A 27,198-nucleotide genomic window follows, 5' to 3' on the forward strand; every position below is an offset into this window, starting at 1 on the left:
GCACGTTTAAATACCTACATAGCGTAAATGCGCATAAGTTGAGTCTCTTGCATCTGAAAGGAAGCTCTGGAATGAGTGGGCATAGTATTAAGTTAAGAGATGATAGGCTGAGTAGTAATCTAAGGAAATACTTTTTTACAGAAGGGTGGTAGATCCATGGAACAGTCTCCCAGAAGAGGTGGTGGAGAAAGAGACTGTGTCTGAATTCAAGAAAGCCTGGGATAGGCATGTGGGATCCCTTAGAGAGAGGAAGAGATAATGGTTGTTGTGGATGGGCATCCGGAAAGAAGGCCCCCCCCCCTCGTGGTGCGAGCTCATTCTTCCAGAGGTTTTTTGTCGTCTTCAGCAGAGACGTCAGCTTTTCTCTGGACAAGATTTGCGGGACCACTACCTGATCCTTTTTGCTTACTTTCACCAAGTTTTACAGGGTTGAAGTGGCGGTCAAGCAGGATGCTGCTTTTGGTTCATTTGTTTTGGCAGCAGGCTCATCAGTCCTACCCTGACTTTACGGGACTGCTCTGTTACGTCCCACTGGTCACAGAACAAAGTGGAATTGTACAAGAACGAAAAATAAGGTTCTTACATTTGCTAATTTTCTTTCTTGTAAATGCACACTTTATTCCAGGAACATAAGAATTGCTGCTGCTGGATCAGACCGATGGTCCATCCTGCCCAACAGTCCGCTCACGCAGCATCCCCAAGGTCAAGACCAGTGCTCCAAATGAGTCCAGTCTCACCAGTTTAGCATGAAGTTGTCCAACTTTGTATTGAAACCCTGGAGGGTGTTTTCCCCTATAACAGATTCCGAAAGAGCGTTCCAATTTTCTACCACTCTCTGGGTGAAGAAGAATTTCCTTACATTTGTACGGAATCTACCCCCTTTCAACTTTAGAGAGTGTCCTCTCATTCTCTCTACTTTGGAGAGGGTGAACAGTCTGTCTTTCTCTACTAAGTCTATTCCTTTCAGTATTTTGAATGTTTCGATCATGTCCCCTCGCAGTCTCTTCTTTTCAAGGGAGAAAAGGCCCAGTTTCTCTAATCGCTCGCTGTACGGCAACTCCTCCAGCCCCTTAACCATTTTAGTCGTTCTTCTCTGGACCCTTTCGAGTAGTACCGTGGCCCTCTTCATGTACAGTGACCAGTGCTGGGCGTAGTACTTCAGGTGAGGGCACACCATGGCTCGGTACAGCGGCATGATAACCTTCTCGGATCTATTTGTGATTCCTAACTTGATCATTCCTAGCATTCTGTTTGCCTTTTTCGCCGCCGTAGCACATTGTGCAGATGGTTTTATGAACTTGTCAATCAGAACTCCCAAGTCCCTTTCCTGGGAAGTCTCCAAGTACCACCCTGGACATCCTGTATTTGTGCATGAGATTTTTGTTCACTACATGCATCACTTTGCATATACAATGTCAACCAGGTCGCCCTTGTCTATCTGGCCTATATCTTGCTGATTTGCCGATTGTCTACCTTTCTAAGTACTGGTAAGCTGGATTTCTCTTTTCTGACCAGCCTTTATAAGAGTGCCATCTGAATGGGTTTAACACTTAGTTTGGGGGGTCCCTGGTTCAGGTGCCCCCTTCTGACAGGGCAGGCTGTGTCTCCCTATAGCACTGATTTGTCATTCATGTTCCGAATGGTTCATAACCTGTTCTCCTGATTTTCTTTGTTGCATTTGTTGATATGAGCAGAATTGATTTACTTGCCGGGGAGTTTCCCCGTTCCCCTCGCTCTTATTATCCTCTATAGATGTTCCTGGCTCCTTTAAGACTGACTGATGTTACAGGGACGTGATGAGGTAAGAGGGGGAGGGGTTTAAGTCACTGAAGTTTGAGGCTTCCTACAAAGTCCCGATGGGTAGATGGAAATAACCCACTGGTCCCAGAAGAAAGTGTGGATTTACAAGAAAGAAGATTAGCAAAGGTAAGAACCTAATCTTTCTTTTTGTCTTTATGCTTGTTGCTATTTGGAAAATTAGTTTCATAACCTAATTTAAAAAAAAGAGAAAGGTTTGAAATCAAATTTGTGGAATTTTCTTAATATCAGCAATCCCTTATACTCATGTGAACCCAGAAAATTGTGTTTCTTGATCGTTAATAGCACTCCACAGTTACTAATACATGATTATCATCTTTTGTTTCTTTCCAGCAGATACTGAGGCAATGCAGGAGATGAAGAGGGAGCAGAATGAAGAAAAATGGCTTCTAGAAATTGAACCTATCCCAAGACAACCAGGCAATGTCAGTGAGAATATTTCCCAGAGTAATGAGAGTAGAAACACAAGGAATTATGAACAGGAATCAGAGAAGAAGCAGAGAGACCCTGCAAGAGACTCCATGGATGCAGTCACTGAGTGTGAGAAAAGTGACGAGGAACTCACAAACATCCCTGAGCTACAGAGACATCTGAACGAAGAGAGACCCCTACGAAATAAAAGCAGTGACCAAATGACACTTCAGCTCCACCAGGGAGAGAGGAAAGGGAAGATATCCATTTTGCACGACACCTGTGGAAAAAGCCTTGGTAAAATATATCATTTATTATTTCCCAAGAGAATCCAGTCCAGGGTGAGACCCTTTTTATATTGTCAGTGTAGAAAAGGTTCCAAGTGCAAGGTAAACTTGAAATTCAGCAGAGAATGCGTGCTGAAGTGAAACCTTTTTACGTATAGTGGCTTTATCAAAAGCATTAATTTCTAGGGATAGGCAGCCTAAAAATTTCATTTTTTAATTTCTTTTATTTTAGTTCTTCATTTTGTTGCAGAGGACTATGTAATTTAATGCAGAGTTATTGTCAAAATAGTTTTTATTGAGCTTAACACGAAGAAATACAAAAAACACAACCTTATACAGCGAAGCTGAAATTTAAACAAACAGAAAATAACCCTACCTAATTCAAACCCCCTCAGTCCTCCTTCAAGCTGAGAACTATAATTGAAAAAGTGAGTTAAATCATACACAAGAAACTAAACTAAAACTAAACTAAACTTTAAGTTTGTATACCGCATCATCTCCACAAAAGTAGAGCTTGACACGGTTTACAGGAATTGATAAAGAAAGGAACTCCAATGAAGAGGGGAAGGACTTAGTAAAGAGGAAGATAGAGGGACTTAACCTTTGCTGGCTAGTCATATTTATTATATCTGTAAATCAGTCCATGCTTAAATCTTGAATTCCCTTCTTATTAATACAGAGAGATAGGTGTTTGGTCAGCTTTTTAGTCAGATGGAACTGGGGACTACATCAAGCTTCCCATTCTTTTTCCATGATTATGACAAATATTTCTAACTTTTTTTACACTCATTCAGCACACTCCCTAACACAACAGCAGCTTTAAAAAATTGCAACAACCCAAAATTATATAAAACAGCTAGAAATCCCTCAAAACAAATATCAAATGACATTTAAGATTAGAAAATTTATAGTCTTGTTGACTTTTCAGAAAGTCCGCTTTCTCTCCACAGTTTCTTGGTAGGCTATGAATCTTCTCAAGTTCATTTTCACATTATCCAATACACAGAGCTGCTCTGGGCTATAGTTCCCTTTGGCTTCTTTCCGTATCTTCACTTTGAAGACTGGTTGAAAATGCTTAAGCATTTGTAGCAATTTAATCTGGAATGATGCCTCTTCAGCCTCCTTCCCATCTGCAAAGACATCAAAGAGGGCATCCAGAGCTTCTCCAACTACCACCAGTGAAGAATCATTGGTAGCAACATCAAGAAGAAACTTCCCAATCATCTTAATTGTTTTGACTGTGCCGGCTTCTTTTGCCAGCACACTTCCAGTGATGCCCAGTATGTCAACAGCATTCACTTTAAAACTGATATTACTAGAACGAATGCCAGCTTCACACAGATTCATCAGCTGCTCAGGGGTCATACACTGGGATATCTTTTTTGAAGCCATTGTCTGCAGCAGAGCCCTCACAGCACTGCTTACGGCTTCCAGGAATTCATCTTGCTTTGAACAATCTGTCTGAGAAAAGATAAGGTGTGAGAGGTGCTGTGCAAGTGCCTGAAGAGCTGAAGCTCCACCAAGCGACTCCACATCCAGTACGGACAGAAGACTATGAAGGCACGTCAGGGCTCTGCACTGGACTTTGTTCATTTCTTTGATTAATGGCTTCCAAGCTGTATTCCTCCTACAAATGTCCACTGCAGCTTCACTGGGAAAAGATGTTTTTTCAAAAATCTTTTCTGGTATGAGGTGGTTCATGAGTGCTGTATGAACTTCAGCAGAGAGACATAGTGGAGACATGAGCTGACCAATGCCCTCATTCAGAGAGTTTTCCATACATATATCACTCTCATCACTACTGGACAACTCTTCCCATTCATCATCAGATAAATCTGCCAGCAGTGCCTTTATGAGGAAATATTCCATTGCACCCCCTGGACACATCATAGCAGACTCTACCATCTGAAGTGACGGGGCATCCAAAGTAGTCAGGAGATCTGGGTTATCTTCAGTCACGGTCTGTAAACAATATGCTGCTGAAACAGATAGTTCTATATTTGTAGAAAATCTCTTCAAACACTGTAATATGATGTCCACACAGCCTTCTTTGTTAAAGATAGACAAAGCTCTGCTACTGCTTTCACACAAGTTCCAAAGTAGATTAATAGCTTCATTGGCTGTATCTTCAGTGTAGTTTTTGGTCAGCTTTTTCTGAGATGAGATCATGTTTGTGTCTAATCCAGCACTACACTCTCTCAAAAGCGCAACAAGAGGCGTCATGACATCCTGGGTTACCATGTCATCACAAACCTCAAAACACCCACAAGCACTGAGGTTCCGAAGTGCTCCTGCTGCTGTTTCTCGCACAGCTAGACATTTGTCCAGCAACATTGGACCCAAACACTTAACGGCATCTTTTTGTATAAATGATGGGATGATTTGTTTTTGCTGAACAAGTTTTGAAATGCTGACACAAGCATATTCTCTCACTTCGGAACTAGGACTTTGCAGTTTTTCCAATAATTCCGAAGCTGTCAGGCAGCCCACCTCCAACTCTTCCGCCTCATCTTTCTCTTGAACCACCAGCCGACCCCGATCTCCTTTTCCGGGACTAAAACCACCAAAAGGCAAGCTGGTAGGAGCGAAGTTTTGTCTCCTAAACTTCTTCCGACCTTTGCTTTTCCCCATGCCGCTAGATGTGGGCGGCTCCTTGTTCTAGGAAAAGCTGGAGGACGGGGGAACACATGGGAAACCAAAGAGGGGCAGATCAACAGTTCGAGAGGCTACTCCGAGCTATGGGATTTATGGTATTCCAGAAGGGCTCCCAGATTTGCTGTTAATGCAGTTATATATGCCACTAAATCACCACGCTGGCTTTGTAGCAGTTTATAAATAATCAAATCGAGTTAAAATCTAATTAGGTACTTTGAACTTCCTCTCTGTCCCAAACAGGGTCACAATCTAACTATAGTACCTAAGAAAAATATTTACTTATATGACAGAGGTATATAAAAATAGGAAAAGAGAGAAAAGTACTTTAGGGAAAACTTCAAAACATTAGTATCAAAGAACACCACCTTTAGTCTCAATCAAATAAGCCTTGAAATGTAGCAATCCTGGAAGAAAAGTCCATAGTCAGTATTGAGAAAGACATGGGGGAAGCCACTGCTTGCCTTGGATCGATAGCATGGGGTGTTGCTACTCTTTGGGTTTTGGCCAGGTACTAGTGACCTGGATTGGCCACCATGAGAACAGGCTACTGGACTTGATGGACCATTGGTTTGACCCAGTAAGACTATTCTTATGTTCTTGTGGAAGGTTTCTCCCAAATGTAGAGAGATGGTTCATCCTTTCTCAACTAGCAATATTCTGAGGTACAATCGTAATAATTAATAAATATATGTTAAATACGTCTTGTAGAATATAGTTAATAGCAGGGAAACATTCAGGCCATATATACCAAAGGTGCTGACATAACATAAACTGTATGAAAAATCATAATAAAACAGAGAAAAATAAGCCTCAATTGTGGGAGGTTGGGACTACACAAGTACCCAGCCCTCAACACATCATCACGGGTTTATAAAAAAACTCCGCATACATATAAATAAGTAGATAAATCACTCATTTCCATTCAAACAGAATCGTGTTTTTTTTCAAAAGCTTTTTTTAAAAATATGGTGACAACTGTGAACACGAAATTCCATGTGTTGTTTATGTCAAACACTAAAGACCAGAATCCCAAACTTAACTAAATAAATAGCGAGGGCCACAGCTCAGTTTCACTTAAGTAAGTAGTTTTTGGAGGCATGGAGCACAAAATCTTAATTAGGGAAGGAATACACTCATCTGAAGGTGTGAAATTTCAAAAGAGGCTTTCAACTCCTAATCCCGACAGAAAAGGCTTTCTGTTTCGCCTGGAAAGGGCTACTTCAGGGGATATATGCCATCTTCAAATGTCTCCTTGCTTCTTACAATCCAATGGAAGTGAAGCCGGCTCCTCTCAAAATGGTGCTGGGACTGTGAGACGCGCCCGGCTCGAATATAAACAAAACGAACCGGGCGTCATGACGTCATCACAAAACGTGATGCGTGATAGGCTAAACAACGGCGTATAACAAAATCACTAAATGATCATAAATTGACAAGTTCAATGATAATATTTAATTTCAGAAAAAAGGTTGCCATTCGTATACTGTATTTAGACCCAACGGTTCCAAAGTCTGTAATCTATTGATCTACTGTTGCTCCTTCTGCCACAACACTCTTCTGATATCTCCTCTTCTCTGAGTGAAAGGTAATTTCTCAATTACCCAACATTTCAAGTTTTCAAATTTATGACCAAATTGGATGCAATGAGCAACTATGGAAGCTGTTAATTTACGGGTGTTAAAACAACTTTTATGTTCAGTTATTCTTACAGTTAAGGTCCGTGATGTTTGTCCTATATATAATAGGTCGCATGGACCTATTTGCTTTGGGATCTTGATCTATATATTACAGAAGCTAACTCTCAACTATTGAATCAAGACACTTTTCTTAAACTAGATCAGGATCCTTCTATGGAAATTTTGGAAATGATTGCTGGTATCTGTGCTGATGCAATGAAACGTGGTTTTCTCACTAAAAAAGAATATACATTTCTCATCCCCCAATGTTTCAAGGTACCGATATTTTACTTGTTACCAAAGATTCATAAAAATATTCAGCGTCCACCGGGCAGGCCTATTGTATCGGCCCGGGATTCATTATTGGAGAGAACAAGTAAATACATCGATAAACAACTTCAATGTTTTTTGAAAACTATTAAATCATATTTACAAGACACTACTCAATTTTTAAAAATGCTCAATGAGTTGGAATCTGAAATGCCTATAAATTATATATTGGCTACTTTTGATGTGTGTTTGTTATACACAAGTATTCCGCAAGAAGAAGCTCTTTCAGTACTTGAAGCCCTATGGAATTCTCAATCATCCCATGATAATACTCACACAAACTTTTTAAAGAACTTATGTGCAATAGCGTTGAAAAATAACTATTTCATCTTTAATGGTGACTTCTTTAAACAACTTTCAGGGATAGCGATGGGTGCTTCATTTGCGCCCACAATAGCCAATCTTTACATGTCATGGTTTGAAGAATCTTTTATTTACACATTGCCGGAGTTTCAACATATTTTTAAATGGTGGCGATTCATTGACGATATTTTCATCATTTGGACAGGCACAGTGCAACAACTCTTAGAATTCAATGAATTAATAAATCAATGCCATCAATCCATCAAATTTACCATGTCATACAGTAAGGAAAGTATTAGTTTTTTAGATGTTCTTATTCAGAAGAAAGATTGCAAGTTCGAGACCTCTATCCATCGTAAAAAAAACAGACAGAAACACTTTATTGAAATATGATAGTATGCATCCGGTTCATTTGAAAACTAGCATTCCTTTTGCTCAGTTTCTTAGATACCGACGCATTTGTAACACCAAAGAAAAGTTTGTACAAGAAGCAAAAATATTAGAACAAAGACTGTTGTCAAGAGATTACCCAGAGACTATAGTGAAGAAAGCCAAAAAACGAGCTTTACATAATCCTAGGGAAATGTTGTTAGACTATAAGAAATCTCAATCAGAAGAAACAATAATCCCATGTGTAATTAAACAAACTCGTATGTCACCGCAAATAATTAAGAAATATAAAAGACATCTTCCACTACTGAAAACTCTCCCTTGCTTTGAAAATAAGCGATTTATTTTTTCCCAGTCAAGAAATAAGAATCTGAGTGACCTGTTATGTCATACTTCTAAAGAAAAATTTACAGATGAAGATTTAAACACCATATATGGACGCAGGCCATGTGGCCACTGCTCAAATTGCAACATAATGGCTACTGTTTCTAATTTTATTAATCCTATTGATGGTAAGAACTATATTTTACATCACCTGTCTTCATGTCAATCTATAAATATTGTTTATGCAATTCAATGTCCATGCGACCTATTATATATAGGACAAACATCACGGACCTTAACTGTAAGAATAACTGAACATAAAAGTTGTTTTAACACCCGTAAATTAACAGCTCCCATAGTTGCTCATTGCATCCAATTTGGTCATAAATTTGAAAACTTGAAATGTTGGGTAATTGAGAAATTACCTTTCACTCAGAGAAGAGGAGATATCAGAAGAGTGTTGTGGCAGAAGGAGCAACAGTGGATCAATAGATTACAGACTTTGGAACCGTTGGGTCTAAATACAGTATACGAATGGCAACCTTTTTTCTGAAATTAAATATTATCATTGAACTTGTCAATTTATGATCATTTAGTGATTTTGTTATACGCCGTTGTTTAGCCTATCACGCATCACGTTTTGTGATGACGTCATGACGCCCGGTTCGTTTTGTTTATATTCGAGCCGGGCGCGTCTCACAGTCCCAGCACCATTTTGAGAGGAGCCGGCTTCACTTCCATTGGATTGTAAGAAGCAAGGAGACATTTGAAGATGGCATATATCCCCTGAAGTAGCCCTTTCCAGGCGAAACAGAAAGCCTTTTCTGTCGGGATTAGGAGTTGAAAGCCTCTTTTGAAATTTCACACCTTCAGATGAGTGTATTCCTTCCCTAATTAAGATTTTGTGCTCCATGCCTCCAAAAACTACTTACTTAAGTGAAACTGAGCTGTGGCCCTCGCTATTTATTTAGTTAAGTTTGGGATTCTGGTCTTTAGTGTTTGACATAAACAACACATGGAATTTCGTGTTCACAGTTGTCACCATATTTTTAAAAAAAGCTTTTGAAAAAAAACACGATTCTGTTTGAATGGAAATGAGTGATTTATCTACTTATTTATATGTATGCGGAGTTTTTTTTATAAACCTGTGATGATGTGTTGAGGGCTGGGTACTTGTGTAGTCCCAACCTCCCACAATTGAGGTTTATTTTTCTCCGTTTTATTATGATTTTTCATACAGTTTATGTTATGTCAGCACCTTTGGTATATATGGCCTGAATGTCATCCTCTCTCAAGCCAGGAAGACAATCTCTATGGTGTATCACACATCCCAATATCACCAGGTGTGTGAACTATTTGGAAACGGGGCACACTTATGAAAAAAGGGGTCCTATTTCTGATGGTGCTCCAAAGAATCGCACATGTGCAATATTTGCCAAGAGGACATGCTGTTACTGGCAAACAAAATACACCAAGGGGCAGATTCTGTATAGGACACAGGTCTCAGCAGCTGCCTAAGAAGTGACTGAGAATTACATACCCATACAGAATCGCGTCTGCCCTAACGGACAGATGCCTGTCCGCCCCGATTCTCTAACGCCCATGTCACTGGTGCCACTTAGAGAATCGCATTGCCATCAGCTGATTGTAGCAAGGAAATTCCCCTGCCATGATTAGCTGAGTGGCTGCAACAGAGAACTCTTCCCCCCCCCACCGCGAAGTCCCCAAACCGGGGGTAACAAACCCCCATGCATACACATACATACTCACATACATGCATAACCCATTCTCACTAAATGTGATTCTCCTGAACACCGATGGACCCTAGGGTGACAACGGGCAAAGAGCAGCAGGAGCAGAGAAAGGTAGGGACAGTAAAACAGTGACAGCAGGAAGAGCGTAACCATAGTATAGAAAATTAGTGGAGAAGTAACAGGTGAGGAGATGGCAAACCATATTAAGTACAATATCAAGCCTCATGGAAACAGCAACAAAGCTACCATCATGTACATGCATACAATAAGTGTCAAACAGTGAGCTGCAAAGCCCGCTCCCACAGTCCGCAGTAAGTCTTTCATAGCTCCTGAGAGCGGGGCGAATAAGAGTCCAAAGTGGGCTTGTTTCTTCATCAAGGCGATCCACATTGGGTAGGAAGGAGTCCCCTCGGAGGCCCACTCCTTCAAAATGAGCTTTTTCCCCAGTAACAGAGCATGCAAAACAAATTTCTGAGAAGACACATCCATACCATGTGAACCAGGACCTGCATATCCCCCAACAATAACGCTGGTCCGTTCCAGGGCATAACACAGTTAAGGCCTGTAAGCAACAGCATACAGGTTCCCAAAAGTGCATTTTCGGGCAATCGAAAAAGGAGTGGAGGAAAGTCCCCTGTTGAAGTTTGCATTTAGTACAGGTACTATCAGGCCAGAGGCCCACTGCGTGCCCCTGAGAACGGGTAATGTACACCCTATGTAAGATTTTGAACTGGGTCTCTTGCAAAGACCCACAAAAAAGGTTAATCTATTGAAAACAACAAACCATTGGTTCTAATGGTAATCTTATAATTTTAAAGTGAGTGAAGGTAACGATCTCAGAGTTGCCACTCCCAGGATAATATTATTGTCCAAAAGGGAATTGTGGCATGTGGTTTCATTCATTGATCAAACCTTCATCCTTATTTTTTTATATTGTATTAAATATTTAAACTAATTTTTTTATATAAAACATTGTTGTAAATATTACCACTCATCTAGTATTATCTAGTCTTATTTTTATAAAAATTTTTGTATCTTTTTTTTCAACCTTTTACTGTGCTAAAAAAGCCTAAAGTGCATATATATTCCTTAAAGTGACTCGTGCTAATACAGCTTATCGATATAAATAGGCTGTGCAAAAATAGCAAGATAGCATAAATAGAGAAAGACTTTAAATAGGCTGTGCAAATTAGCAAAAAAGGAACATCATGAATGAGCCTTAAACTGGCACTTATCTTTTTAACATGATGTGGTAAGTAACGGCAGATTCATTTAGCCGTAGGAAACCCGTGTATCCAACCAACGGGAACCCGTTTCGCCGCTCTCATGCGGCTTCCTCAGGGTACTGTATGGCAAACGGGCTAAGGATACAAATATCAAGACAAAATACTTGATTAAAGAATGTCTAAAAGACTCGATTTGTCTAAAATAGATAAGTAAATTTTAAAGCACAGCTTACTTACTGTTATCATATAGCGATCCGGGCTGTTATTACACACACCCGCTCAAAACATGGCGCTTAAAAAGAAAAGACGCCGGCACATGCGCAATGCAATAACCAATCAGATGTTAAAAAGTTCAAAACGTTACGCACAGTAAAGTTCAAATATGGATGAGCAACAAAATTAAAGAAATACAGACCAATCTACTGATGTGTTCAGACCGTAAGGGTGCATACTTTTAAGAGCAAAAATCCACCTTACTTCTCTCCTCTGTAATCTTTTTACTCTATCCCCCCCACGCTGATTTTTTGGTTCATGATCGATAGCTACTACTCTAAGGTCAGAGAATTTGTGTTTGTATAATGTGCAATGTTCAACAATGACCTCAGAGCATCGATTACGTTTTAAGTTGGACTTGTGTTCACAAATTCTCGTTTTTAAGTCCCGTGTGGTCATTCCAACATATAGCATCTTGCATGGGCAGAGAATGACGTAAATTATGAAGGTTGATCTGCAATTTGTAAAATAGTTCAAAAAATATTGTTTATTATTGTTTGGATTGATAAAAACTTTCGTTTGTAGAGTAATTTCGCATATACTACATGATAAACATTTGTAGTGGCCTTTAGTCTGTTGAATTGTTGACAGAGATTTCATAGTTGATGGACATAGAATCTCCTTTAAATTCGAGTTTCGTGAGAAAGCTATTCGAAGATCTTTATTTTCAAATACAGAGTGAAGTTTCATGATGTTCCATTTATTTCTCATAATCTGCGTTATTTGATTAGACTTCGGAAAATATCTCATTACACAGGTCTCTACATCATCTTCAAAGACATTCTTTCTTTTCATATCCAAAAGATGATCTCTATTGATGTATTTAGCTCAGCGTCTTGCTTTACTCAGTTCATGTTGGGGATAGCCACGTGATGTTAATTTCTCTTGCAATTTCTTTGATTGTTTTTGATATTCTTTCATATCAGTGCAATTCCTTCTCACTCTCAGCATTTGTGAAAAAGGTAAACTTTCCTTCAATTTCAATGGATGGCAACTATTAAACTGAAGGAAAGTGTTCCTATCGGTGTTTTTTGTAAAAACCTTTGTCACGAAGGTGTTTTTATCCTGGTGAATATCCATGTCCAAAAAATGTATATTATTGTTGGAACATTCCACAGAAAATTTGATATTGTTATCACAGGAATTTAGCCAAGCAACAAAGGAATTAAGTTCATTCTGAGATCCTTTCCAAAGAAGGAATACATCATCGATGTATCTATGCCATGAATAAATTAAAGGTTCAAACGGGGAGTTCTTAATCCAAACCTTTTCAAAATCAATCATATAAAGATTTGCGATGGATGGCGCAAACGTGGCACCCATTGCTACCCCAGTCAATTGTAAATAAAATTCATTCTCAAAAATAAAGAAATTTTCTTTTAAAGCTAGCCTGGTTAGTTGAACTAAAAATTCAGGTGGAATACGAAAAGGCCTAGCTGATGAAAAAAGCGCTTCTTTTACAATTTGAATGGCAGCATCCTGAGGGATAACTGTGTAAAGAGAAGTGACGTCAAGGGTTACCATTAAAAAAGGGAAATCATCATAAGGAACTGCTGATAAAATGTTCAAAAAGTGGACAGTGTCCTTTATATAGGTGTCACTTGCGCTAACAAGATCTTTCAAAAAGAAATCCACAAATTTGCTTAAAGGTTCAAGTAGAGAATTCCGAGAGGAAATAATGGGTCGTCCAGGTGGATGATCTAAATTCTTGTGTTCTTTTGGTAAAAAGTAAATAACTGGAACCGTGGGGTTTGCTGTGAATAAAAACCTCGCATCTCTAGAGGACAAAAAACCAGCATCCGTTCCTTCTTTTATGATCCTTTTAATGATGTTTTGCAGACGTTTAGTAGGATCTAACTTGATGGTTTTATATGTGTTAGTGTCTTTTAATTGTTTAAATGCTTCAGTTAAATAATCGTCCTTATTGAGAATGACCACAGCTCCACCTTTATCGGCTTTTCTTATGACAATGTTTTTATCTTCCATTAAATCATTTAAAGCTTTTCTTTGTTGTTTATTCAGATTGTTGAAAGTATTTCGTTCTTCCAAATGCAATTCTTCTACTTCTTTCAAAATTTTTTGTTTGAAGATTAACAATGTTTGGTCCATAGGACCTGGTGGAGACCAACTTGAATGCGGTCTCATAATAGATTTACTACTAAAATCATTACTACCCTGGAAAAACAACCTCAGGTTCAGTTTCCTAATGAACCTCTCCAGGTCAATATTAAATTGAAACAAATCAAAATGTTTGGAAGGAACAAAAGAAAAACCACAGTTGAGAACTTGTTCTTCAGATTTCAAAAGATTTCTCGCGGATAGGTTGATAATGGCCGTAGAGTCTATTGTGGAATATACTGATGTTGCGACCTTGTTAATGGTCGACCTCTTTGGTTCCATCTCTGCCCCCCTCTCCCTCGTCTTTTTTGAGTGGTACCTTTGGATAAAAAACGTTTTGAATTGTTTCCACTACTGTTGGAGGATGATCTACTACTTGACCCTGCGCTACTCGTACTGGGAGACCCTCTTTGAGTAGTTGTTGGGGTAGTTTCATTCTCAGGAAGGCTTGTCCACCAATAGACCTTATTATCTTTGTAATCTCTTTCATCTCTTTGGAACTTTCTCAACTTGTTTCTTTTGAGTTGTTCTTTAAACTTTTCAATATTATCCTCAAGATATTTATGTTGTTTGTTATATTCGTCAATTGTTAATTTATTTTTGAGGGTAGATAAATCTTCATTTTTTTGTTTTTCAAGTGTATTGACCATTGACCTGCTTTTCTCAATAATTAGAAGCATAATGTCTAAGGAACATTTATTCAGAATCATGTTCCATTGTTCCACAAAAAATTTGTCTTCCTTAAAGATCTGCGGGCTTATGTTCACTCTTAGTCCCCTTGGGATCCTCTGTGCTTTACAATATTCAACCAAAAAAAGGCTATTCAAGTCAATCCTAGTAATATTTTTCTCAAGATTCAAAACATCCGACCATTCATTGGTGTTGGTAACTGTATTTTGTTGCTCAAACATAGATGGAACATTTAAAATGTCAAAAACTTTTTGATCAGTGAAAGTAAGAGTGGTATTTTTCCAATTACTTTCAGCCATGTTCTCAAATGTTGATGAATCAGAATAGTGAAAAACTGGAGAACAGATTAACCACTATCAAAAAGATCCACAAAAAAGGTTAATCTATTGAAAATAACAAACCATTGGTTCTAATGGTAATCTTATAATTTTAAAGTGAGTGAAGGTAACGATCTCAGAGTTGCCACTCCCAGGATAATATTGTTATTGTCCAAAAGGGAATTGTGGCATGTGGTTTCATTCATTGATCAAACCTTCATCCTTATTTTTTTATATTGTATTAAATATTTAAACTAATTTTTTTATATAAAACATTGTTGTAAATATTACCACTCATCTAGTATTATCTAGTCTTATTTTTATAAAAATTTTTGTATCTTTTTTTCAACCTTTTACTGTGCTAAAAAAGCCTAAAGTGCATATATATTCCTTAAAGTGACTCGTGCTAATACAGCTTATCGATATAAATAGGCTGTGCAAAAATAGCAAGATAGCATAAATAGAGAAAGACTTTAAATAGGCTGTGCAAATTAGCAAAAAGGGAACATCGTGAATGAGCCTTAAACTGGCACTTATCTTTTTAACATGATGTGGTAAGTAACGGCAGATTCATTTAGCCGTAGGAAACCCGTGTATCCAACCAACAGGAACCCGTTTCGCCGCTCTCATGCGGCTTCCTCAGGGTACTGTATGGCAAACGGGCTAAGGATACAAATATCAAGACAAAATACTTGATTAAAGAATGTCTAAAAGACTCGATTTGTCTAAAATAGATAAGTAAATTTTAAAGCACAGCTTACTTACTGTTATCATATAGCGATCCGGGCTGTTATTACACACACCCGCTCAAAACATGGCGCTTAAAAAGAAAAGACGCCGGCACATGCGCAATGCAATAACCAATCAGATGTTAAAAAGTTCAAAACGTTACGCACAGTAAAGTTCAAATATGGATGAGCAACAAAATTAAAGAAATACAGACCAATCTACTGATGTGTTCAGACCGTAAGGGTGCATACTTTTAAGAGCAAAAATCCACCTTACTTCTCTCCTCTGTAATCTTTTTACTCTATCCCCCCCACGCTGATTTTTTGGTTCATGATCGATAGCTACTACTCTAAGGTCAGAGAATTTGTGTTTGTATAATGTGCAATGTTCAACAATGACCTCAGAGCATCGATTACGTTTTAAGTTGGACTTGTGTTCACAAATTCTCGTTGAACATTGCACATTATACAAACACAAATTCTCTGACCTTAGAGTAGTAGCTATCGATCATGAACCAAAAAATCAGCGTGGGGGGGATAGAGTAAAAAGATTACAGAGGAGAGAAGTAAGGTGGATTTTTGCTCTTAAAAGTATGCACCCTTACGGTCTGAACACATCAGTAGATTGGTCTGTATTTCTTTAATTTTGTTGCTCATCCATATTTGAACTTTACTGTGCGTAACGTTTTGAACTTTTTAACATCTGATTGGTTATTGCATTGCGCATGTGCCGGCGTCTTTTCTTTTTAAGCGCCATGTTTTGAGCGGGTGTGTGTAATAACAGCCCGGATCGCTATATGATAACAGTAAGTAAGCTGTGCTTTAAAATTTACTTATCTATTTTAGACAAATCGAGTCTTTTAGACATTCTTTAATCAAGTATTTTGTCTTGATATTTGTATCCTTAGCCCGTTTGCCATACAGTACCCTGAGGAAGCCGCATGAGAGCGGCGAAACGGGTTCCCGTTGGTTGGATACACGGGTTTCCTACGGCTAAATGAATCTGCCGTTACTTACCACATCATGTTAAAAAGATAAGTGCCAGTTTAAGGCTCATTCATGATGTTCCTTTTTTGCTAATTTGCACAGCCTATTTAAAGTCTTTCTCTATTTATGCTATCTTGCTATTTTTGCACAGCCAATTTATATCGATAAGCTGTATTAGCACGAGTCACTTTAAGGAATATATATGCACTTTAGGCTTTTTTAGCACAGTAAAAGGTTGAAAAAAAGATACAAAAATTTTTATAAAAATAAGACTAGATAATACTAGATGAGTGGTAATATTTACAACAATGTTTTATATAAAAAAATTAGTTTAAATATTTAATACAATATAAAAAAATAAGGATGAAGGTTTGATCAATGAATGAAACCACATGCCACAATTCCCTTTTGGACAATAACAATATTATCCTGGGAGTGGCAACTCTGAGATCGTTACCTTCACTCACTTTAAAATTATAAGATTACCATTAGAACCAATGGTTTGTTGTTTTCAATAGATTAACCTTTTTTGTGGATCTTTTTGATAGTGGTTAATCTGTTCTCCAGTTTTTCACTATTCTGATTCATCAACATTTGAGAACATGGCTGAAAGTAATTGGAAAAATACCACTCTTACTTTCACTGATCAAAAAGTTTTTGACAGTTTAAATGTTCCATCTATGTTTGAGCAACAAAATACAGTTACCAACACCAATGAATGGTCGGATGTTTTGAATCTTGAGAAAAATATTACTAGGATTGACTTGAATAGCCTTTTTTTGGTTGAATATTGTAAAGCACAGAGGATCCCAAGGGGACTAAGAGTGAACATAAGCCCGCAGATCTTTAAGGAAGACAAATTTTTTGTGGAACAATGGAACATGATTCTGAATAAATGTTCCTTAGACATTATGCTTCTAATTATTGAGAAAAGCAGGTCAATGGTCAATACACTTGAAAAACAAAAAAATGAAGATTTATCTACCCTCAAAAATAAATTAACAATTGACGAATATAACAAACAACATAAATATCTTGAGGATAATATTGAAAAGTTTAAAGAACAACTCAAAAGAAACAAGTTGAGAAAGTTCCAAAGAGATGAAAGAGATTACAAAGATAATAAGGTCTATTGGTGGACAAGCCTTCCTGAGAATGAAACTACCCCAACAACTACACAAAGAGGGTCTCCCAGTACGAGTAGCGCAGGGTCAAGTAGTAGATCATCCTCCAACAGTAGTGGAAACAATTCAAAACGTTTTTTATCCAAAGGTACCACTCAAAAAAGACGAGGGAGAGGGGGGCAGAGATGGAACCAAAGAGGTCGACCATTAACAAGGTCGCAACATCAGTATATTCCACAATAGACTCTACGGCCATTATCAACCTATCCGCGAGAAATCTTTCGAAATCTGAAGAACAAGTTCTCAACTGTGGTTTTTCTTTTGTTCCTTCCAAACATTTTGATTTGTTTCAATTTAATATTGACCTGGAGAGGTTCATTAGGAAACTGAACCTGAGGTTGTTTTTCCAGGGTAGTAATGATTTTAGTAGTAAATCTATTATGAGACCGCATTCAAGTTGGTCTCCACCAGGTCCTATGGACCAAACATTGTTAATCTTCAAACAAAAAATTTTGAAAGAAGTAGAAGAATTGCATTTGGAAGAACGAAATACTTTCAACAATCTGAATAAACAACAAAGAAAAGCTTTAAATGATTTAATGGAAGATAAAAACATTGTCATAAGAAAAGCCGATAAAGGTGGAGCTGTGGTCATTCTCAATAAGGACGATTATTTAACTGAAGCATTTAAACAATTAAAAGACACTAACACATATAAAACCATCAAGTTAGATCCTACTAAACGTCTGCAAAACATCATTAAAAGGATCATAAAAGAAGGAACGGATGCTGGTTTTTTGTCCTCTAGAGCAGTGTTTTTCAACCGCTGTTCCGCGGCACACTAGTGTGCCGCGAGATGTTGCCTGGTGTGCCGTACGGTCAGGGCCGCCATCAGGGCAGTACCACCAGTCTAGGGAGAGGGGCGGTCCGCCCCACGTGGACAGGAGAGAGCTGGACGGGGGACCCGCGGAGTTCAATACATCTCGAGCCGCGAGGCTCGTCTTCTGTTCCTGCCTGCCCTGCAGCTAACATATAGCCGATCGCAAGCGTTCCCCGATGTCAGCGCTGACGTCGGAGGGAGGGCTTAAGCAAAGCCTGCCCTCCGACGTCAGCGCTGACGTCGGAGAATACTTCCGTTCGGCTATTTGTGCGCGGCAGCGCAGGCAGGAAGCAGAAGACAAGCCTCGCGGCTTGAGCTTCGTTTTGCTGAGAAAGTTGCAAAGATGGGCTGGGAGGCAAACACGGAACACAAAAGGGGGGAGGGAGTGCGTTTTGGACACAAGGCATGAACTTGGGAGAGAGGAAGGGAGGGAAAGAGATGCTGAGGTGGGGGAGGGAATGGGTTTTTGGACACAGAAGGCATGGACTTGGGAGAGAGGAAGGGAAGGAAAGAGATGCTGAGGTGGGGGAGGGAATGCGTTTTTGGACACAGAAGAAATGGACTTGGGAGAGAGGAAGGGAGGGAAAGAGATGCTGAGGTGGGGGAGGGAATGCGTTTTTGGACACAGAAGAAATGGACTTGGGAGAGAGGAAGGGGGGAAAGAGATGCTGAGGTGGGGGAGGGAATGCGTTTTTGGACACAGAAGAAATGGACTTGGGAGAGAGGAAGGGAGGGAAAGAGATGCTGAGGTGGGGGAGGGAATGAGTGTTTGGACACAGAAGGCATGGACTTTGGAGAGAGGAAGGGAGGGAAAGAGATGGTTGTGTACACGGGGAATAGAAGAAAGGAGAATTTTTGGTCATAGGGAGGGAGTGAGGTACAGATAGTGGCATACCAGGGTGGGGGGAGGGCGGTCTGCCCCACCCCGGGTTTACGTCCCAAGGGGGTGCACAGCTGGCCACCCTCCAGTGTTGTCCCTAGGCCGGCAAACTGCGGCTCTTTAGCCACTTGAGTGCCACCGCCGCCAACGGTGTTGTTGGCGGTGGCAGCATTATAAAATACTTTCTTTGTGTTTATTTGATTCCTATTCAAGAGAATTACTTTATATATAGTCAATATAGGCACAGAGTTAAATTTTTTAACATTTTCTAATGGTGGTGTGCCTCGTGATTTTTTTAATGAAACAAGTGTGCCTTTGCCCAAAAAAGGTTGAAAAACACTGCTCTAGAGATGCAAGGTTTTTATTCACAGCAAACCCCACGGTTCCAGTTATTTACTTTTTACCAAAAGTACACAAGAATTTAGATCATCCACCTGGACGACCCATTATTTCCTCTCGGAATTCTCTACTTGAACCTTTAAGCAAATTTGTGGATTTCTTTTTGAAAGATCTTGTTAGCGCAAGTGACACCTATATAAAGGACACTGTCCACTTTTTGAACATTTTATCAGCAGTTCCTTATGATGATTTCCCTTTTTTAATGGTAACCCTTGACGTCACTTCTCTTTACACAGTTATCCCCCAGGATGCTGCCATTCAAATTGTAAAAGAAGCGCTTTTTTCATCAGCTAGGCCTTTTCGTATTCCACCTGAATTTTTAGTTCAACTAACCAGGCTAGCTTTAAAAGAAAATTTCTTTATTTTTGAGAATGAATTTTATTTACAATTGACTGGGGTAGCAATGGGTGCCACGTTTGCGCCATCCATCGCAAATCTTTATATGATTGATTTTGAAAAGGTTTGGATTAAGAACTCCCCGTTTGAACCTTTAATTTATTCATGGCATAGATACATCGATGATGTATTCCTTCTTTGGAAAGGATCTCAGAATGAACTTAATTCCTTTGTTGCTTGGCTAAATTCCTGTGATAACAATATCAAATTTTCTGTGGAATGTTCCAACAATAATATACATTTTTTGGACGTGGATATTCACCAGGATAAAAACACCTTCGTGACAAAGGTTTTTACAAAAAACACCGATAGGAACACTTTCCTTCAGTTTAATAGTTGCCATCCATTGAAATTGAAGGAAAGTTTACCTTTTTCACAAATGCTGAGAGTGAGAAGGAATTGCACTGATATGAAAGAATATCAAAAACAATCAAAGAAATTGCAAGAGAAATTAACATCACGTGGCTATCCCCAACATGTACTGAGTAAAGCAAGACGCCGAGCTAAATACATCAATAGAGATCATCTTTTGGATATGAAAAGAAAGAATGTCTTTGAAGATGATGTAGAGACCTGTGTAATGAGATATTTTCCGAAGTCTAATCAAATAACGCAGATTATGAGAAATAATTGGAACATCATGAAACTTCACTCTGTATTTGAAAATAAAGATCTTCGAATAGCTTTCTCACGAAACTCGAATTTAAAGGAGATTCTATGTCCATCAACTATGAAATCTCTGTCAACAATTCAACAGACTAAAGGCCACTACAAATGTTTATCATGTAGTATATGTGAAATTACTCTACAAACGAAAGTTTTTATCAATCCAAACAATAATAAACAATATTTTTTGAACTATTTTACAAATTGCAGATCAACCTTCATAATTTACGTCATTCTCTGCCCATGCAAGATGCTATATGTTGGAATGACCACACGGGACTTAAAAACGAGAATTTGTGAACACAAGTCCAACTTAAAACGTAATCGATGCTCTGAGGTCATTGTTGAACATTGCACATTATACAAACACAAATTCTCTGACCTTAGAGTAGTAGCTATCGATCATGAACCAAAAAATCAGCTTGGGGGGATAGAGTAAAAAGATTACAGAGGAGAGAAGTAAGGTGGATTTTTGCTCTTAAAAGTATGCACCCTTACGGTCTGAACACATCAGTAGATTGGTCTGTATTTCTTTAATTTTGTTGCTCATCCATATTTGAACTTTACTGTGCGTAACGTTTTGAACTTTTTAACATCTGATTGGTTATTGCATTGCGCATGTGCCGGCGTCTTTTCTTTTTAAGCGCCATGTTTTGAGCGGGTGTGTGTAATAACAGCCCGGATCGCTATATGATAACAGTAAGTAAGCTGTGCTTTAAAATTTACTTATCTATTTTAGACAAATCGAGTCTTTTAGACATTCTTTAATAAAGTATTTTGTCTTGATATTTGTATCCTTAGCCCGTTTGCCATACAGTACCCTGAGGAAGCCGCATGAGAGCGGCGAAACGGGTTCCCGTTGGTTGGATACACGGGTTTCCTACGGCTAAATGAATCTGCCGTTACTTACCACATCATGTTAAAAAGATAAGTGCCAGTTTAAGGCTCATTCATGATGTTCCTTTTTTGCTAATTTGCACAGCCTATTTAAAGTCTTTCTCTATTTATGCTATCTTGCTATTTTTGCACAGCCTATTTATATCGATAAGCTGTATTAGCACGAGTCACTTTAAGGAATATATATGCACTTTAGGCTTTTTTAGCACAGTAAAAGGTTGAAAAAAAGATACAAAAATTTTTATAAAAATAAGACTAGATAATACTAGATGAGTGATAATATTTACAACAATGTTTTATATAAAAAAATTAGTTTAAATATTTAATACAATATAAAAAAATAAGGATGAAGGTTTGATCAATGAATGAAACCACATGCCACAATTCCCTTTTTGACAATAACAATATTATCCTGGGAGTGGCAACTCTGAGATCGTTACCTTCACTCACTTTAAAATTATAAGATTACCATTAGAACCAATGGTTTGTTGTTTTCAATAGATTAACCTTTTTTGTGGATCTTTTTGATAGTGGTTAATCTGTTCTCCAGTTTTTCACTATTCTGATTCTCTTGCAAAGACACCGCTTTAATATGGGAGTAGAGCGTCTGAAAAAGCAGTTGCAAGTCATGTGGTGAGACCCCCAGCCCCAGTTCAGCGGACCACTCCCTGGCCAAGAAAGTTAAGCTCCCCTCCCCCCGATAATCCCTACCCTCAACATACCAGGTAGAGATCCTATTAAAGAAAGTGGTAATGGAAAGAAATATCAGGTCTAATTTTCCATACACCCAGCGGTCCCCATGAGTCCACTGCAGAGAATAATAATAATGTTGAATCTGGGTGTGCGTGTAGGAATGAGTAATGGGTAAGTGCCAAGCAATTCGCATTTGATCAAGGGAAGGGGAAAGCCCCCCCCCCCTAGTTGCAAGACATGACCCAATGTCGTATCCTGGACCTCGTGACCCAGAAGTCCCGCCAGCCCACGCAAGCCCAGTGCAAAATCAGGGTTATAAAGGAGGAACAAAAAATGTGATACAGTGGGCAGTCGATCCTGTTGCACTCGCCACCACTGCCAAGCCTTCTGAAAGGGCAATAAGAACGGAAAAGAGCCAGCAGTAAGCCCCCCCATGGCCCCCTCCCCTCCCATGAATAAAAGAAGAAAAAGAGCCAGGCAGGTAACAATCATGTAAGAGGTTCGAAGGGGAGTAACGCCGGGAGGACACCAAGTGCTTGTGTATCCATCTGAGGAGTGCTACAACATTGTAAAGTCGAAGGTCTGGAAAACCGAGGCCCCCTTGTTCTTTGCTTTAAGACAATTTCAAGAAACTGATGCGGGCCACCTCAAATAAAAGCTCTAATGACTGACTGGTAAAGTCTCTTGTCTGTACGGGTAATCCAGACCAGGATAGTTTGAAGCGGATATAACTATTTTGGAAACAATAACAAGTGCGACTCTGCCCATCAGGGAGAGTGGAAGAGAACGCCACTTGTGGCAGAGGGTCTTAATTTTTCCTAAGGTAGCTGTAATGTTGGTGGCATATAGTTTACCAGGATCTGTGTACAGCATAATGCCCAAATATTTCAATTTCCGAGGGACAATGCCTAGGTTGTTGGACCATTGCGCCATACATCAAAGAGGGAATTGAATCTACTGGGAAGAACATGCCACAACTGACGGATAAGTTAAAGTCTCTATGGGTCAAAATTCCAGGAACAAATGGACTGGAAACGAAAATTGGCATCTACTACCGACCCCCAGGGCAGTCCGAAGAAATTGACAGAGAAATGATGCACGAGATTAAACGCAACTGCAAGGGAGACAATGCAGTTATCATGGTGACTTAAACTATCTGGGAATAGACTGGAACCTAGGCACCTCCGGCTGCATTAGAGAGACCAAGTTCTTGGATGCTGTAGGTGATTGCTTCCTGGAATAACTTGTCAAGGAAAATACTAGAGGAAATGCAATTCTGGACTTAATTCTAAATGGCCTGTGAGGACCAGCACAAGATGTAGAAGTAGAAGGGATGCTGGGAAACAGCGATCACAATATGAGCCACTTCGATCTGGACGCAGGGGATAAACATCGGTCCAAAACGACAGCCACGGCACTAAACTTCCGAAAAGGGAATTGCAAAGGGATGAGACTCATGGTACGGAAGAAGATTAAGAGGAGGATAAGCACTGTAAAAACGCTAGAGCAAGCTTGGTCCCTTTTTAAGGATACAGTCACCGAGGCGCAAAAGCTATATATACCACGTATCAACAAAGGATCAAAGACGAAAAAGAACAAAGAGCCAGCGTGGCTCACTAGCAGTGAAGGAAGCAATCATAGAAGAAGAAGATGACGGCAGAAAAGGGCTACAGCCCATCGTTTGCCCACTCTGCTTACCCACCCCCTGTCTATGCCCTAATGACCCAATTTTCTCATCTTGACCCTCGTAGGGATCCCACATGGGTATCCCATTTATTCTTAAAGTCTGGCACACTGTCTGCCTCGATCACCTGCACTGGAAGCTTGTTCCAATGATCAACCACTCTCTCTGTGAAGAAATACTTTCTGGTGTCGCCATGAAATTTTCCGCCCCTGAGTTTGAGTGGGTGCCCTCTTGTGGCCGAGGGTCCCTTGAGAAAGAAAATATCATCTTCCACTTCAACACGTCCCGTGAGGTACTTAAATGTTTCGATCATGTCTCCCCTCTCCCTACATTCCTCGAGAGTGTAGAGCTGCAATTTGTTCAGTCTCTCTTCATACGAGAGACCCTTGAGCCCCGAGATCATCCTGGTGGCCGTCAGTTGAACCGATTCAAATCTGCGCACATCTTTACTGTAATGTGGCCTCCAGAATTGCACACAGTATTCCAGATGAGGTCTCACCATGGCCCTGTACAACGGCATTATCACTTCAGGCTTTCGGCTGACGAAACTTCTATTGATACAACCAAATATCTGCCTTGCCTTAGATGAAGCCTCCACTTGATTGGTAGTTTTCATGTCTGCACTGATGATTACTCCTAAATCTCGTTCTGCTGAAGTCTTAATTAAAGTTTCTCCGTTCAAGAAGTACGTCCTGCATGGATTTCCGCTTCCGAGGTGCATGACCTTACATTTCTTAGCATTGAAGCCTAGCTGCCAGGTTGAGGACCAACTTTCCAATGTAAGCAGGTCCTGCGCCATATAATTCTGTAAACTGCATTCACTTACTATATTACATAGTTTGGCGTCATCGGCGAATAGTGTTGTTTTACCTTGAAGCCCTTGAGTCAGATCCCCTATGAATATGTTGAAAAGGAGTGGACCCAGGACCGAGCCCTGCGGCACTCCACTGGTCACCTCCGATGTTTTAGAGAGGGTACCATTAACCACCACCCTCTGAAGTCTGCCACTCGGCCAATCATTGACCCATGCAGTTAGTGTCTCTCCTAACCCCATCGATTCCATCTTGCTTAGCAGCCTGCGGTGTGGGACACTGTCAAGAGCTTTACTGAAGTCCAGGTACACGACGTCCAAAGACTCTCCCAAGTCCAACTTTCTTGTTACCCAGTCAAAGAAGCTGATGAGATTGGATTGGCAGGACCTACCCTTGGTGAATCCATGCTGACTGGGATCCCGAAGATTCCCTTCATTCAAGATCGTGTCCAATTTGCTTTTAATTAGTGTTTCCATGAGTTTGCACACTATTGATGTGAGACTCACCGGTCTATAATTCGCAGCCTCTGCCCTGCAACCCTTTTTATGCAGAGGAACGACATTAGCTAATTTCCAGTCCAGGGGAACTTTCCCCTTACTTAGGGAGAGATTGAATAGCTCAGCCAACGGTTTCGCCAGAGACAAGAAAACTTCGTTTAAGGAATGGAAAGGTCAAAAACAGACGAAAACTGGAGCAAACACAAACAACATCAACGTAGGTGCCATAAGGCGGTAAAAAGGGCCAAAAGAGACTACGAGGAAAAAATAGCCAAGGAGGCGAAGAACTTCAAGCCGTTCTTTCGATATAGTAAGGGGAAACCTGCGAAGGAAGCGGTGGAACCGTTGGATGACCATGGAATTAAGAGAGCGCTAAAGGAAGACAAAGCAATCGCCGACACATTTTTTGTGTCTATTTACTGAAGAAGATGTACACAGCATACCGGAACCCATCAGTCTAAATGCTGGAAACGAAGACGGAAAGCTGACAGGTTTGACGGTCAGTCTAGAAGAGGTATGCAAGCAGATTGATGGGATTAAGAGCGATAAATCCCCGGGACCGGATGGCATCCATCCGAGGGTCATCAAGGAACTAAAAGGGACCATAGCTGAAATGCGTCAGCTAATAGCCAATCTGTCGATCAAATCAGGAAATATTCCGGAAGACTGGAAGGTGGTGAATGTTACACCGATCTTCAAGAAAGGTTCGAGAGGAGATCCGGGAAACTACAGACCAGTGAGTCTGACCTCTGTACCGGGAAAGATGGTAGAGTTGCTGATAAAGGACCGCATCATTGATCACCTTGATGAACACGGGCTGATGAGGACCAGTCAGCACAGTTTTAGCAAAGGCAGATCATGTTTGATGTACTTGTTGCACTTCTTTGAGGGAGTAAACAGACAGATAGACATGGGCGACCCGGTCGACATTGTATATCTGGATTTTCAGAAGGCGTTTGACAAGGTTCCGCATGAACGACTACTTTGGAAAATTGCAAGTCATGGAATCGAGGGTGAAATACATGGATTAGAAACTGGCTGGAGCATAGGAAACAGAGTGGGAATAAATGGACAATACTCTGACTGGAAAAGCATCACGTGTGGAGTGCCGCAGGGTTTGGTGCTTGGACCTATGCTCTTCAACATATTTATAAATGATCTGGAAATTGGTATGACGAGTGAGGTGATTAAATTTGCGAATGATACGAAGTTATTCAGAGTAGTGAAGACGCAGGAGGATTGCGAACATCTGCAACGTGACATAAACACGCTCGAGAAATGGGCCGCGAAATGGCAGATGAGGTTCAACGTGGATAAGTGTAAGGTGATGCATGTCGGTAACAAAAATCTTATGCACAAATACAGGATGTCAGGGGCGGTACTTGGAGAGACCCCCAGGAAAGAGACCTGGGAGTAATGGTCAACAAGACGATGAAGCCGTCCGCCCAATGTGCTGCGGCGGCAAAAAGGGCAAACAATGCTGAGAATAATTAAGAAGGGAATCACGAACAGATCAGAGAGAGTTGTCATGCCACTGTACTGGGTCATGGTGCGCCCTCACCTGGAGTACTGCATCCAGCACTGGTCGCCGTACATGAAGAAGGACACAGTATTACTTGAAAAGGTCCAAAGAAAGAGCGACTAAAATGGTAAAGGGGCTGGAGGAGTTGCCGTACATTGAGAGATTAGAGAAACTGGGCCTCTTCTCCTTTGAAAAGAGGAGACTTGAGAGGGGACATGATAGAAACATTCAAGATACTGAAGGGAATAGACTTAGTAGATAAAGACAGATTGTTCACCCTCTCCAAGGTAGGGAGAACGAGAGGGCACTCTTTAAAGTTAAAAGGGGATAGATTCATCAAACGAAAAAGAGGGTTCCAAGATGGCAGCAGCTTACCTTCGGCATCTCTGAGGTTGATCTAAGCAGGAGCAATTTTTCTTGTTTCCCAGCGTTTCCTCACCGTGGCGAGTATGCCACATTCA

The 27,198-nt window shown here is 40.0% G+C and overlaps 2 protein-coding genes across 4 annotated transcripts in view; one reads left to right on the plus strand and one right to left on the minus strand.

The window, feature by feature from the left end:
* LOC117354671 (zinc finger protein 729-like) overlaps positions 1-27,198 on the plus strand; it is a 166,708-nt gene that overhangs the window by 112,276 nt on the left and 27,234 nt on the right. For 2 of the 3 annotated variants that reach the window (XM_033932524.1, XM_033932521.1), the window contains exon 3: positions 2,152-2,526. In XM_033932524.1, coding sequence (XP_033788415.1) covers positions 2,152-2,526 — 375 coding nt within the window. The remainder of the gene's footprint in view (positions 1-2,151; positions 2,527-27,198) is intronic. The other variant, XM_033932523.1, reaches the window with a different exon arrangement.
* Positions 3,429-5,215, minus strand: LOC117354687 (HEAT repeat-containing protein 3-like). The gene has a single exon (XM_033932553.1). It carries the CDS (start codon positions 5,145-5,147, stop codon positions 3,441-3,443), a length of 1,707 nt encoding a protein of 568 aa, XP_033788444.1. The 5' UTR covers positions 5,148-5,215; the 3' UTR covers positions 3,429-3,440.

The sequence above is a fragment of the Geotrypetes seraphini genome, chromosome 2, assembly GCF_902459505.1.
Source record: "Geotrypetes seraphini chromosome 2, aGeoSer1.1, whole genome shotgun sequence".
NCBI lineage: Eukaryota > Metazoa > Chordata > Amphibia > Gymnophiona > Dermophiidae > Geotrypetes > Geotrypetes seraphini.

Excerpts from the sequence above, each read along its gene's own strand:
- LOC117354687 (XM_033932553.1), bottom strand. The coding sequence starts at position 5,147 with ATGGGGAAAAGCAAAGGTCGGAAGAAGTTTAGGAGACAAAACTTCGCT.